We start from the raw sequence: 13,918 nt of genomic DNA on the forward strand, positions 1-13,918 counted from the left end.
AGTCTGTAACTCCAGTTCCCAGGGATCTGATATCCTCATGCTGACATACATACAGGCAAAACCTCAATGTACATTACATAAATAAATAAACATTTTTAGAAAAGAGTACTTCCCACTGTTGTGGAAGAGTGACATTCAGTTCCCAGCACCCACATCAGGCAGCTCATAACTACCTGTAACTCCAAGCCTAAGAGGGTGAATGTTCTCTTCTGGATTCTGCAGGTACCTGCACTCACATGTAAATACCCACAAACTTATGCACAACCAAAAATAAATCAATTCTTTGGATTATGGGTTGCATCTCAGAATCCACATCCCAGACAAAATGTGACTCTCCCTCCCCAGTAGATATCATAACTCCTCAGGTAGTGGTGGTACTTCAGAGCCCCTCTGTATTTGTGCTGGGAAGATGGCTGATCCTGTGTAAGTCCTGTGAAAATAATATGCACGTATGATTATTAATAAAATACTTACATTTTTAAAGATTCATTTTTATTTTATGCACATGAATATTTAACCCGTGTGTGTGTGTGTGTGTGTGTGTGTGTGTGTGGTGTGTGTGTGTACCGTTCGTGCGTTTGTGTACCTGGTGTTCATGAATGTTAGAAGATCCTCTGCTGTAACTGGAGTTAGACATGGTTATGAGCTAAAATTAAGCTAACAAGCCATTGTCCTATAGTATATAGTCTACACATTGATCCTGTCATGGCACTGACATATTCTTTTTATGTATTTAGGTCAAGGTGAGTTTATGCAACCATTTTTAAGCAGGTGTGTGCTGGGACTTGAATGCAGGTCTTCTTCAAGAGCAAACAAATGATCTTATCCACTGAGGTATCTCTCCAGCTTCAAATAAAATATTTTTCAGAAAGTAAAATAAAGCCTGAAAGACATCTCAGAACAAACAGATGGCCACGTGGTAAGACATGGCGATGCATACCTATAATTCCTGTAATTGGAAGGCCAAGGCAAGGGAACCTGGCATTTGAGACCATTCTGGATACAGAGTGAGTCTGAGGTCAGCCTGACCTACATATGGAGACCCTGCAGGGGGTTGTTAATTGCTCTGTGGATTTGGTTATGTCTATTTGGTTAAATATATATTGCCTAAGGAAGGTGTCACATAGATAAGTTAGCAGAGAACTTGTTATGACCTTTCCTTTGGCCCTTGATTCCTGCTGTGCTCCTGTTAGCCAAAGACACTCTGCTGGCAGAAACCTGTCAGGGTGAGGGCGAAGCTGGATTCTTGTTGCATCACCATCTCCTATCCGTGTTCACCCCACCATCTGCAGAGGGTTTCTGCTAACAGTGTGTGTGATCTGAGGTGGAACTGGCCTGAAAGCCTCCTCCTGGAGGACTAGGTCTCACAATATCCAAAGGTTCTGTGCAGGCTGCCACGGGAGAAAAGCAGTCAGTTTTACCCAGCTACCTACTAACCATGGCAATGACCAGTCTGGCAAGATATCATCAGTGGTACAATAGCGTCAATGATATCTTGGGATTAGTGTTCAACTGTCTAATTGGATTTAAGGATCCTTAATGGGAGGGAATTTATGGTTGGTTGCTGTAAACCTATTCAACACCCCATAATGGTTGATATCATGGGCTCTAGAGGAGGATCTACTGTAGGCACTTTTTAGATCAGTGTAGTGCTTAACTGTATTCCAAATACGTATCTTTCTTCCCATGGATAAGTTTTGCTCTTAGACCCTATCAAAGACAATTCCTGTTGCAGTATATGGAGCTAATTGGGGAAACCCACTGTCTTAGTCAGAATTATGATTGCTGTGACAAACATCATGACCAAAGCAACTTGGAGAAGAAAGGGTTTATTTGGCTTATGATTCCACATCACTGCTTACCACTGGAGGAAGTCAGGACAGGAACTCAGACTGGGCAGGAACCTGGAAGCAGGAGCTGATTCAGAGGCCTTGGAGGAGTACTGCTTACTAGCTGGCTCTTGTGGCTTGCTCAGTCTGCTTCCTTATAGAACCCAGGATCACAAGCCCAGGATTGGCAATGCCCATAATTGACTACCTCCCCACATCAAACAGCTTGTGTCAAGTTGACATACAACTAACCAGCACACCCAGAATTGGTGAAGTGCAGACAACAGACCGTGGGGTGTCCAGCCCCAAATGTTACATCTGTCTGTAACATGATCCCTGCAGTGAAAGCTCAGAGTAGATCGTGGAAAAGGAGAAAGATGGTGAAGGGCCACAGGATGCGGGCATCCGAAATGAGATAGTGCCTTCTATATATGAGAGTTGCACCCATGAAACTCCAATTACATGGTTCCCTCAACAGTACCCACATAATGTCCAACACCAGATGGTTTGCCAGCATGGATGGGAAAATCTCACAAGGCTCCACCCCTAGATGAAGAACTATAGGCAGCTAAAGGCTGCTGAGAGGGAGAATCAGCCACTGACAGGTTATGCAGTCCCAACCAGTCATTCCTAAACATACATTCATACAAGTTACTCTAAATGATAACACACGAGAGAGGGAGAGAGAGAAGGAGGGAGGGAGGGGGGCAGAGAATGAGAAGAGAGAATATATGCCCTTGTGGAGGTCAGGGACAACTTTTGGGGGTCATTTTTCCTTCTACCATGTGGGTCCTTTGAATCCATCTCAAGGTATGGTTGGCACAAGCCCCTTTACCTGCCGTTTCGACAGTCCTCTCTATGGTTTTGTTGAGAGTTTGGCCACTTTTCTTTACATTCTTGGATTCTACTTCGTAAACTTAGACTGAAATTCCTTGGCTTGCTTGCTTTTTTACAGAGCCTCCCACGCCTATCGCTCCCCCAGAACTGCTGGCGGTGGGGGCCACCTACCTGTGGATTAAGCCAAATGCCAACTCCATTATTGGGGACGGTCCCATCATTCTGAAGGAAGTGGAATACCGCACTACCACGGGCACCTGGGCCGAGACCCACATCGTGGATTCTCCCAACTACAAGCTCTGGCATCTGGACCCTGATGTGGAGTATGAGATCCGGGTGCTGCTCACACGGCCAGGCGAGGGAGGCACAGGACCACCAGGACCTCCTCTTACTACCAGGACCAAGTGTGCAGGTAAGGACGTCCCTCCAGATGTTGTGCTGTTCTGATTGGCCCTCCTCTTGCCTCTTGGACACAGATTCCTCTGGTGTAGATGTGCTGCCTTTGATGGAAAGACCATTAAAGGCTTGTTCAGACTTGAGAGAAACTCTCAGCTCTGGATGTGCTTCTAGAACCTTCTATCTTTGGTCGTGTCACGGATATGCTCATGATGTTGACAGTATTTCTGATGGGGCATTGGCTCTATCATTGTGAGGAATCCTAGTGCGGTTTGCATGTCTCTAACGGGTTTAGGTTCTGCCCTCAAAGTCCCCATGTCAACTACATTCCTGCAGGCTTCTGGTTCCAGTTGTATATCTAGTAGGTGTAGTTTGCTTGGTCTGTGACCCCTGGATCTGGTCATTGTCCTGGTGCTTCCTGGTTCTAGCTTTGTCTCTGAGGAGATCCTCTTGCCAGTTACATCACTATAGCTTCCTGGTTCTGTGAGTGTCTCAGAATTGACTCTGAAACTGCCTTGGTTCCTCAGAATTTCCCAACTCCATATCCTCTGGGAGCTCCTGGCTTCTGACTAAAGAGTGTGACTTGGGACAGTCCTCTTGGGGACCTCTGGGTTCTAAGTTAACTGTGGGTTTCTGGCTCCAGCTGTTTCCCTGGTGGTCCCTGCCTAAGTGCCGCTGGAGTGGATGTGATTGGAAAGGTTCTCTGCATACAAGATTATCCCCAAGGTCTCTTGGCTTTGTCTGTTGGCTGAGCTTGGATCTCTGAATGGAACCCATGAAATTAAAAGAGACTGGTGTTCATTTTTCTAAAAATCACCATCTGTCCTTATCACCCTCAAGTACCACTCCATGGAAGTACTTTTGTTCCATGCATATGCGAAGGGAGAGTGGCTCAGTATTTTCTAGCTTTATCCGGGCTCCCCACATGGCCAGGGGTACACTCAGGATTTGCACTCAGGTTTTCTGACTCCAGAGCCTTTGGCGACACCATGATGAATAGAAAGGTGAGCGTTCCTGGTATAACATACTGAGCTCAGAGCTACTGTACTGTTGTGGTCCCGGGCCTAGTGACGCGTCTAGCATGGGCTTCTGAGGGAAAATGAAGCAACATTGTCTCTGAGTGAAGAATTCATAGGTACACCAACACGGGACACAGCGGAGGATGTTGTATCAGGCCTGTTAGAATTTGACAGTCATGCCACTAAAATTGTTTCTCCTCACTGTATTATGCTATAAAGAACACAGAGATTAGGAGGAAAGGCAAGGGCTATCCCTACTTCCTTAGTAACCCATGACAATGAGAGCACCATCTGATGTGCATGGGAGCTAATTTTAGACATCAGGTGGAGCAAAAAGTACAAGATGCTATACTGCAGCTCGCAGACACCTCCCGGAAAGCTCAGTATTTTCTTTACAAGTAGAGGTAGGGGTTTGCAGCCTGTGAGTTACTGGGAGGCAGGAAGAAGCCATCTGAATTAGACGGAAAGGAAACACCAGGTGGAAATGGGCGTGTCTGACCACAGTGGTGAACTGAGGGGAACTGTGTGTGTGTGTTTCTGTGTGACTTCAAGTTTTTACTCTACTTATGTCTTCTATGAACACAGTCACATATAAGTACATTTGCTCTGTGCTTGCATTGCTCCCTCCTAGATCAATGGTTTTGAACAAGCTTGAATTTTCAGTTGTTCATGAGCCAGTTTGAGTGTTCAAGCAGAGCCGACAGCAGCCCCTCTTTTGCGTCTCAGGGGTGCTCCTGATGTGTAGAAGTCAAGGAGTACTAATATTGCTATGGCCCAGACTTACTGCTTTGAAAAATTATTGAACCACTGTGATGAACAGAGAGTCCATTTTCCCAGTGATTTTTCTAAACAGATCTTTGGTAAAATTCCTCATTGAAACCTGATTATGAAGCTAACTGCTTTCAAAGGACAGAAGGATATGTTATTAAGCCAGGCAATTCCTTACCTCAGCTCTGCCATGCAATAGTCATTCATAAAAATAATTGATTTGAACCTGTTGATAAGGCTTCTCTTTCTCCGAAAGGTAAATGTAAGGGCTTTGATCTTTGGAAATGGCATTCAAAGCACTTTCAAAGCCCCTGTGGACTTATTTGCTCGTGATCATATAATGCACTTAGAAATTCAATCGCGAGATGATCATCTCAATAAAAATTTATAACCTATCGCAAACAGTTGCCACGGCTGCCTAATGGATTTTACATGTGACAGACACAATGGTCTGACTATTGTTGTAAAAATTTGGAGTTGAAATGTTGTTTGTGGTATTGTATTTCCAGAAATGGTGGTGTTTAAGTAAGTTAGACTTAAATCTCAAATAGCCTACATTCTCAAACTATGTCATAAAGAAAGTCATCTTCTTTTCCATTGCCACTGATGGTAGACTGTTCTTTGCTTTATAATTAATTTTTAAGAGAATTTCGGGCTGATATCCATTTGTAGATGCTCTTTATTACCTTCGCTATTCCGAGTTTTCTCCCCTTCCCCTACTCTATTATTAATCACTCTGGAAATGTACTCATTATTTTGCAAAACAGAATGTGGAAAGTATAATTTTTGCCCAGAGGAATTTGCAGGCTGGGTAAAGATTCAAGAAAAATAGAAAAGGGTGGTAAAGTATAAACATGCAGTTTGGGTGTTGAAATAGCATGCTTTGTGAAGGAAGACAGGACAGCAAGCGGTGTCCTTTGGAGCAGCGTTTCTCAGTGTGGGATTCCTGGACCAGGGACTCCAGTATGGCTAGAGACTGGGCACTTTGGTTTACTATGACTCTTATGTTGAAACCTGGGTCTCCATGTGATGGTGTAGGAGATGGAGCCTTTGGAACAACTATGTCATGAGTAGATTTTCACCATTATAAGAGAGTATCCAGAGTTCTCTCTTGCTTACTCACCAAGTGAGGGCATAGTGAGAAGATGCGTCTATGGCCAGCAATCCAGTCTTTATTAGGACTGTGAAAAGCCAATTTCCATTATTTATAAATAACCCAATCTATGGTATTATGTCACAGAAACCCAAAAGAATTAAGTGAGAAGATGTGTCTATGGTCAGCAATCCAGTCTTTATTAGGACTGTGAAAAGCCAATTTCCATTATTTATAAATAACCCAATCTATGGTATTATGTCACAGAAACCCAAAAGAATTAAGTGAGAAGATGTGTCTATGGTCAGCAATCCAGTCTTTATTAGGACTGTGAAAAGCCAATTTCCATTATTTATAAATAACCCAATCTATGGTATTATGTCACAGAAACCCAAAAGAATTAAGTTTCATGTAAGCTCAGACCTAGCCTCTCCTCACCCAATGAATCAGGAAGTACAAGAGTAAGAGTGTGCAATCAGAAGTCCTGACTCATATGGCTGCAAATGAAAACATTGCATCTCTGGCACATTGGTGTGCCCACTGCAAGTAGACCCATGGAGTGTGTGACTTGAACTCTGAGAGGCAGACTGCCACTCACATGACTGGATCAAGGCTACACAACATGCAAGTCCTGAGAACAAAGTCTCCTTGCCACTGCTTTGAAGGAGTTCGGGGTGGGGTGGGTTCCTCTGCTCACGAGCGTCCTCTCAAGTATGGGGTTGTGTAGTAACTATGGAGACCAGCTAAAAATGAATGGCTGCATTTGTCCTTTCAAACACTTACTCATTCTCTTCTATGAGCCAATCTCTGTTCTAGGCAGTGGGGGAAGAGGCTGGCTTTGAAAGGACAGGACAGACAGGGGCAGAAGCTTGACAGTAGTTATGTTATAAGCCCACCTAAGCTCCAAAAAGATATCAGGACGACCAAGTCAGTGAAGGATGGTGGGGGGGGTATATTCTTGTTCTACTGGGTATGACCAGATAGATCCTTGATGTAGCAGAAACCAAGAAGCTGAGGCTGACCCTTTAAGGGGGAGACATTAAGAGTTTGGCTATAGTATGTGCAGGACCAATAGGCAGGAGTTCAGAGCACATGCTTTGCTAGTTATACCATAGACAGATTCACAGCAATCTACATATGTGGGGAAGGAAGAAGAGGGTCTAAGGGGACATCTAGGGTTTGTGGTATAGGTAACTGAGGTATGAGAGGGAGAATCTTTTTCTGAGATGGTAAGTGCTGAAGATGTTAAGGGAGAGAATATGATTTGTTTAGGGGAAGATGACTAGCAGGCAATGGGAATGTATTAGTCTAGAGCTTAAGGAATTTGAGCTTTTTCCATGAGAACATCCCTAACTTCACCTGGATGAAGGGTTGGGAACCTCCTTAGCACTGATAAAATCAGTTTAATTCTCTCTGTCCTCCTGCTCTCCTCTCAGAATGCTTCGTTCATTTTTAATTCGTCATTTTGTTTCTTTCCCTCATTTTAATCATTCATCATCCTTCCTAAGATAAAGGCCTAGGGGCGAAGACAATGATGTATATCAAAGGGTTTTGAAAATCTCAAAATGCTCTTCAGACTCCTGTAATGAAACGAATCACAAGCTGTTGGTGCTTCTGTTACGGCCATTATTATTGTGAGCCATTAACACACAGAGAAGAAGGCTAGCCTGGCCGGTTGTCAGGACGAGCACAGCTCTAGCCATGTTCTCTAGGTCTTCACCATCTCGTGAGGATTCCCACTTCAGAGCATGATGCTCATGGTGTCATCTGCATTCTGGGCCGCTTTCTTATGGAGAATATAGAGTGTTTTCTTCTAGCACAGTGGGTCTCAACCTGTGAGTTGCAACTCCTTCGGGGGCTGCATATCAGATATTTACATTATGACTCATAACAGTAGCAGAATTAGGCAGTAACAAAATAATGTTATGGTTGGGGGTTACTAAACACATGGAACTGTATTAAACGGTTGCAGCCCTGGGAAGGCTGAGAAACACTGCTCTAGAAAATCCCAGACAGCAGACATCCTTGTAGCTGTACAGTGGGCAGCTCACTTTGAACCTTGCCTCTAAAGGGCGGGCCACACTGTCCACACAGACCGCTTCCCTGTTGAAGCACATGAACTCTTACTGTTTTCTTTACCCAGTGTTGACTTAATTGTTGTAGAACTCAGGTTGGGGTCACACACAGGAAAAATCCTTTAGGTTCCAAGTACAGACAGTTAGGCATTGTGGGACACATCTCTAGTCCCTAGCACACTGGTGGCTGTGGCAGTCATGAGTTAAAGGCCAGCCTGTGCTACTTAACAATACCTTACATCAAAAGAAGGCTACTGCATTCATTATTTGGAGTTTGTAAAGAACCCTGAAGGCAATGACACTGAAGAAATTTACCACTGGGGAAAGCAAGAGGCATCATATTAACCCAGCCTAGCTCTGCAGCTCTTCTGTAGGTGTCAGTTCCAATGGCTTCAACCCCATCCTTTTGGTTTCTGAAAAGAATCACCTAAACACCACACAAAAAGACTCTGTCACACTGTCCCCCCAGATCTGCTTCCAAATGACACCCACATATCGGCCTTGGTTTTGCTTTCTACAAGCATTTCCCATCACCTCAAATCAAGATGTTAGCAATCTAAAGTTGTGCCTCCTCTCCCCTGGAAACCCCATTCTTCCATTCCCCCCCGGGCAGCTCTCTTCACATCCCTGTTATAGGTTCACCAATCCATACAGGAAGCTGAGTGATTGCCGGTTCCTGTAAATCAAAGACCCGCTGCCTGAGAGCCCACTTCATCGTGGTCAAGCAAAGTTCCAATCCCCCAAGTGGAAACCCACTTTGCCTGGTCAGAGATGGCTGCTCTGTTGCTGATTTCAAGGGCTCTTTTTCTATTCCCTTCACCTGAGGGCTGATTGCACGTTATATTTTATTTACATATTTATGGGTTTCTACTTGAAATGATATGTGTCTAGTTCTCTCTTTTCTCCAGAGGGATAAAAAGGAGGAATTCAAATTGCTGAGCTCAATGAAGTGAGAGTAGTCATTAGAATTTAGTGAAAAAGATATGGGCCTTCGAGCCAAAGAGAATCTAGTTTTTATTTCAAGTGGGACATTTGCTAGCTGGATGACCAGGGATATATATTACTTCTCTTCTCTGTGCCTCCGTTTCTTTTCTTCTATTTAAGGGCGATTCTATCACATCATTTGCCCCGGAGCTTCAGTAAGGTGTGTGCCTAGCAGATAACTCAGAACCCCAAAAGCCTTTATGAACATAATTAATTTAGAATGGAATGTCAGGCCTGGGAAGGGGGTATTAAAACATGGACTAATTTTATACCTTGGGCATTATGGACCCTATCATAAGAACATTTCTCTAGTGCTGTGGTTAGCACAGAACTCTGATAATCTGCAGGAAGGATGGGATCTTTGTGACCGTGCAAGTGGCCTGGGACATTGCTGAGTAGCTGTGATGGTACCTGATGGTGAGGATGGGTATGGAGGATGAGGATTATTCTTTCTCTGGTTCTGTCCAGAGTTTCAGGTAAGAGTCAGTGGCTGACTGTTTTGCTCTTCTGATTTTCGGTTGAACCCCAATTTCTGTCTCTGAGTTTTTATTAATTGTGCTTCAAGAACAAGACCTTGCAAATTCAGGGAAAAAAAAAACTGTGAGGGAGGAGGATGGGAGGAGAGTTCTGAACACCAACAGACAGCACCTTCAGGGCTCTCTTTTTTATATGTAAAAAATTTTTTGATACAATCTTTTCTCATTTTACATAACTATCCCCATTCCCACCCCCTCCCCTCCTCCTGCCTCACTCTTTTCCTCAGCCCAATCCACATCCATTTTTCAGAAAGGGTAGGTATCTTTTCTTAAAGAGAACAGTAGGGCCAGAATAGAAGGGTCTTTCATCCTAGAGAGCAATTCTGCCTCAGAACAGAGTGTGAACAAGAGAAAGACAAAAGAAATACTTAAGGGTCTACAAAAATAGGACAGGATCATCTCCCTAGCCCCGTGGGGCCTTTTCTTCACTGCTGTAAGCATTGCTGAACCATCTGTAATGTGATGGTGTATATTTGGGAGGGAGCAGATGTAACACAATTTTGGCTCAGGGCTTTGAACTGCCTCCTGAGTGCATGTTATTATGAATACAACCTCATCCTCACTGTTGCCCTGTACTACAGTCTAGGTAAAATGATGCATAAATCTTAAGGGAACATGGCAAGACTAGCTGATAAATTATCAAATCCCCATCCCATCCAGAATGCAGTAATGCAATCAATAGATTCTAAAGACCAGTGGCAAAAACTTCAGACATGCCACACCGTGCTTGAAGTTACATTGCTGCTGATAAGCTCAGGACTGGAGGCAACTGCAGAAAATGGATTGTGACCACTGTTTCCTCAGAAAGAGGGGTGTAAACAGAGACTGTTCTTCAGTTTTCAGGCCATCCATACCTGAATAATCACACAGAAAATATATTAATTACAAAATAGTTTGGCCAATAGCTTAGGCAAATTCCTAGCTAGCTCTTACATCTTAAATTAATCAATTTCCATTAATTTGTGTATCACTACAAGGCTGTGGCCTACCAGTAAGGTTCTGGCATCCTTGTCCCTCAGCAGCTACATAGCATCTCCCTGACTCTGCCTACTCTCTCTCTAGGTCTCTGTTCAGATTTCCCACCTGGTTTTTTTCTGCCCTGAAATAGGCTAAAGCAGCTTCTTTATTAACCAATAGTAATAAAAAATATTCACAGAATACAGAAGGGAGTCCCATGTCATCTCCCCTTCTCTGTCTAAATAAAAAGGAAGGTTTTAACTTTTTTTTTTAACAGAACTTGCCTCAAGTTTATTTGTAAAAACAGCATAAGGTCCCGAACATCTGCAAATACTGTGTAGGTGTTCACGCCAGTCCATCTGTCTTCACATTGGCAGACTGCGACCTTTTTTATGGGGCCTTCACAGGGGCCTGGGCACCTTTGGGAGCCTGAGCTGCAGCTGAGGCCTCTTCCTTGGCTTGAACCTTGGGCTTTGTTTTTTGGAGCCTACGACCCCTGGCCATGTAGCTTCTAATCGGCTTCCCAAGCTTGGGGTGAGCAATTAAAGTCAGACGGGTGAGTTTGTGGGTGGGGCCCTTTGGCACCTTGGGCTTCACCACCTGGGGCTTCACCAGGGCCTTGATGGCCTCCGTACGTGCGCTCATGGCCTTTGCATTATTTGCCTGCATCTTCTTCAGGCCTTTCTTGTTGTGCTTCTTGGCAAAGCGCATGTTCCTCAGGAACATGGGGTCAACCCCCTTGAGAGATTTGTATTTTTGTGACCGGGGTTTCTTGATGCCGTTTCTGTGCCATTTCCGGGACTGGTTGTGTGTGGTGTGGTTCTTGGACTTGGCCATGGCTGGATGGTAATCGGCGGCTCCCGAAGCGCCTGCAACTGGAAGAGAAAGAGAGGAAGGTTTTAACTTTAACATACTAAAATTACATATAACAAAACAGGTATCAAATAAGAATTACAGTTACAATATTTTTGTGAGTTTGAAGTATTATATCTAATTATCTTTTATCATAGCTAAGGAAAATTATAACTGTAACTATCTGTCTTCAAATCCATCACAGACTCCAGAAGGATATAATATTACCTAAGTAAACAGGAAATGTATTGTAAGCAACTTTCCAAACTCTAGAATTGACAGAGACATCTCATTGCCTGGAACCCAAAGTTCTTTTGTAATGTTGGGTCATTCATCTTCAGCCTACAGGCCCACAATATGCAGCAGACTTTTCCATGAAGCAGGAAATTTGAAAGACTGTTTTGCCTATTGGAAGTTTGTCAGTCACTTTCTTCTGTGTTCTGCAGAATGTCTGATAGACCTTTTCATGAATCAGGAATCCTGAAAGACTGTCCTACCTTCATTTGACAAGTTCAGCAGTAACTATGGGCACAGCATAACATCAAGCAGTCCAGGCAAGAACAGGTTTTTGCCCAAATGGCTAACCTTGTCACATTGAAGGCAAATTCCATAACAAGTTTCTCTAATGTCCATCAACCTATCTGAAGTAATTGGTGCTGCCAGAAGCAGACAAGTCTCACTGTTGAAAAAAAGTCCAAGTTCTGCTGGGTGGTGGTAGCACACGCCTTTAATCCCAGCACTTGGGAGGCAGAGACTGGCTGATCTCTGTGAGTTCAAGGCCAGCCTGGTCTACAAGAGCTAGTTCCAGGATAGGTTCCCAAAGTTACAGAGAAACCCTGTCTAAAAACCAGAAGAAAAGAAGAAAAGTTTGAAGAATAGCAATCCATCTGAAATATATTTCTGTACATCTAGAAAACCTAACTAACATGACTACAAGTTTGACTATTATAGATAACTATCTATTAATCTGTATTTTTAAATACATGTTACATTTTTAAATGAGCTGCACAAACACAATACCTTAAACAAGAGTAGAAATATACATATAACAAATTGACCTTAAATTAATATCAATAAACCAAAGTCCATACCAATGTAAAGTTTTCATTTCTATATATCTTCCTTAAATGAAAACAAACATTTACAAACAACCGTTTTGGGAATTTGGGCATAGTTTCCCTAAACTTCTTCCTGCTGTTTGTTGTATTTTTAGGGCTCATGGAGATCTTTTGCGGGGGAAAGTTTCTTGTTCCATCAAACCACATTAGCCTGGAAGGAATCCACAAGTTCCCATCCTCTGTGGAAGCAAAATCAGAACTTCTTTTCCAAAATAACATATCCTTAGACTCAAATTTTGAAGTCAGGATACCTCTGAAATATGTGTGTTGGTTTAGTTTAGCAGTTTCCAGAATCAAATGTCTCTCTGCAGTCAAGAAATTCAGATAAAACATAGTAATAAACATAAACCAGAATCTCTGTGTATTTTCCATCTTTATGTGGCTTTTCCATTACTTTTTAATATTTATTATCTTTACTCCTTTATCTATGACTGCCTGTATTCTTTTATACTAATTTTACTGTCTCTTTAAGGATTTTGTTTTATTTTTTTAAAACTGTTTTTTATCACTGTCTATACTCTTTTTCTTCTCTCTCCCAAGTCTATGTACATGTTTTTAAACACATTGTGACCCATTCAGAGGTTTATTTCTGTCTGAATCTATTTTTATTGCATATCTGTAATATTTTTTTGATCACTGTTGTAAACTGTTAGGCTGGCATGGCTAGGACCGGAGCAACCACTGTGACTGTTGGTTTCACCCTGCTCGGCTTTTCAACATGACAAAATTCCATTTACCGCCAGTTCTGGGAGCCATCTTTACCACACCAACTCTTGGAAGCAGTTGGCCCATGCTGCTACCAAGTAACTTGCAGCATGTTGACTTCAAAACCCGTGCAAGTGCTTTCTAACAGAATCTCCCATATGAGCCAGAATCATTAGTACCACCTGTACAAACCAGGAAGCCATCTCTTAAAGGAGCCATGCCTCTGCTTGTGGCCAGAAAACAGAGCCTGTATGAAAAAATGTGGCTTCCGAGAAGCACCAATTGACTCCCATTTTTGTGAGTCTAGAAGCCCCCTCCCCCCCAAAGCTTTTTTAGATCTTATGTGGATTCATGCCAAATGGTGGCAGGTTACCTCTTCCTTCTCTGTTTTCTCTAGTGTTTCTATACTGCCTTCTTCCCTAGGTGTATAGAACCGTGGAGATCAAGCTCAAAAAGGGAGGAGGGAGCCTGCTCTTGTTTTCATCAATTCTGGAGCTTCCATAAGAACCACAGAGTGTCTTCTCAAGGGCCTAAGTGTTTGATATCCCCTGCTTATAAACGTCTCTTTTCTTTTATCGTACAAGCATCAACAAGTGGCTGCCTTAGAGCCTTCCTCCCTTGGTTTATGGAAGAGAAGGTATAAGGCAAAATCTTTTCTCTTAAAACCCATATTTTACAGTCTCAGCGAGTTTCTTCCCCCAACCCCTACCCTATATTGTATGGAATGAGTGTGGTGTTGGGATGATCCA

General features: G+C 43.1%; 1 protein-coding gene across 13 annotated transcripts in view; it reads left to right on the top strand.

Moving 5' to 3' along the window:
* The window catches only part of Ptprt (protein tyrosine phosphatase receptor type T), a 1,081,821-nt gene that overhangs the window by 488,095 nt on the left and 579,808 nt on the right, over positions 1–13,918 (top strand). For all 13 annotated transcript variants that reach the window (XR_005976047.1, XM_041670836.1, XM_041670844.1 and 10 more), the window contains exon 7: positions 2,785–3,078. Coding sequence is in view for 12 of the 13 variants with exons in the window: in XM_041670836.1 (XP_041526770.1) it covers positions 2,785–3,078 (294 nt within the window). In the remaining variant the exon portion in view is untranslated. The remainder of the gene's footprint in view (positions 1–2,784; positions 3,079–13,918) is intronic.

The sequence above is a fragment of the Microtus oregoni genome, unplaced genomic scaffold, assembly GCF_018167655.1.
Source record: "Microtus oregoni isolate MIOR12 unplaced genomic scaffold, Mior012 000020F_ref0000438, whole genome shotgun sequence".
NCBI classification, from domain to species: domain Eukaryota; kingdom Metazoa; phylum Chordata; class Mammalia; order Rodentia; family Cricetidae; genus Microtus; species Microtus oregoni.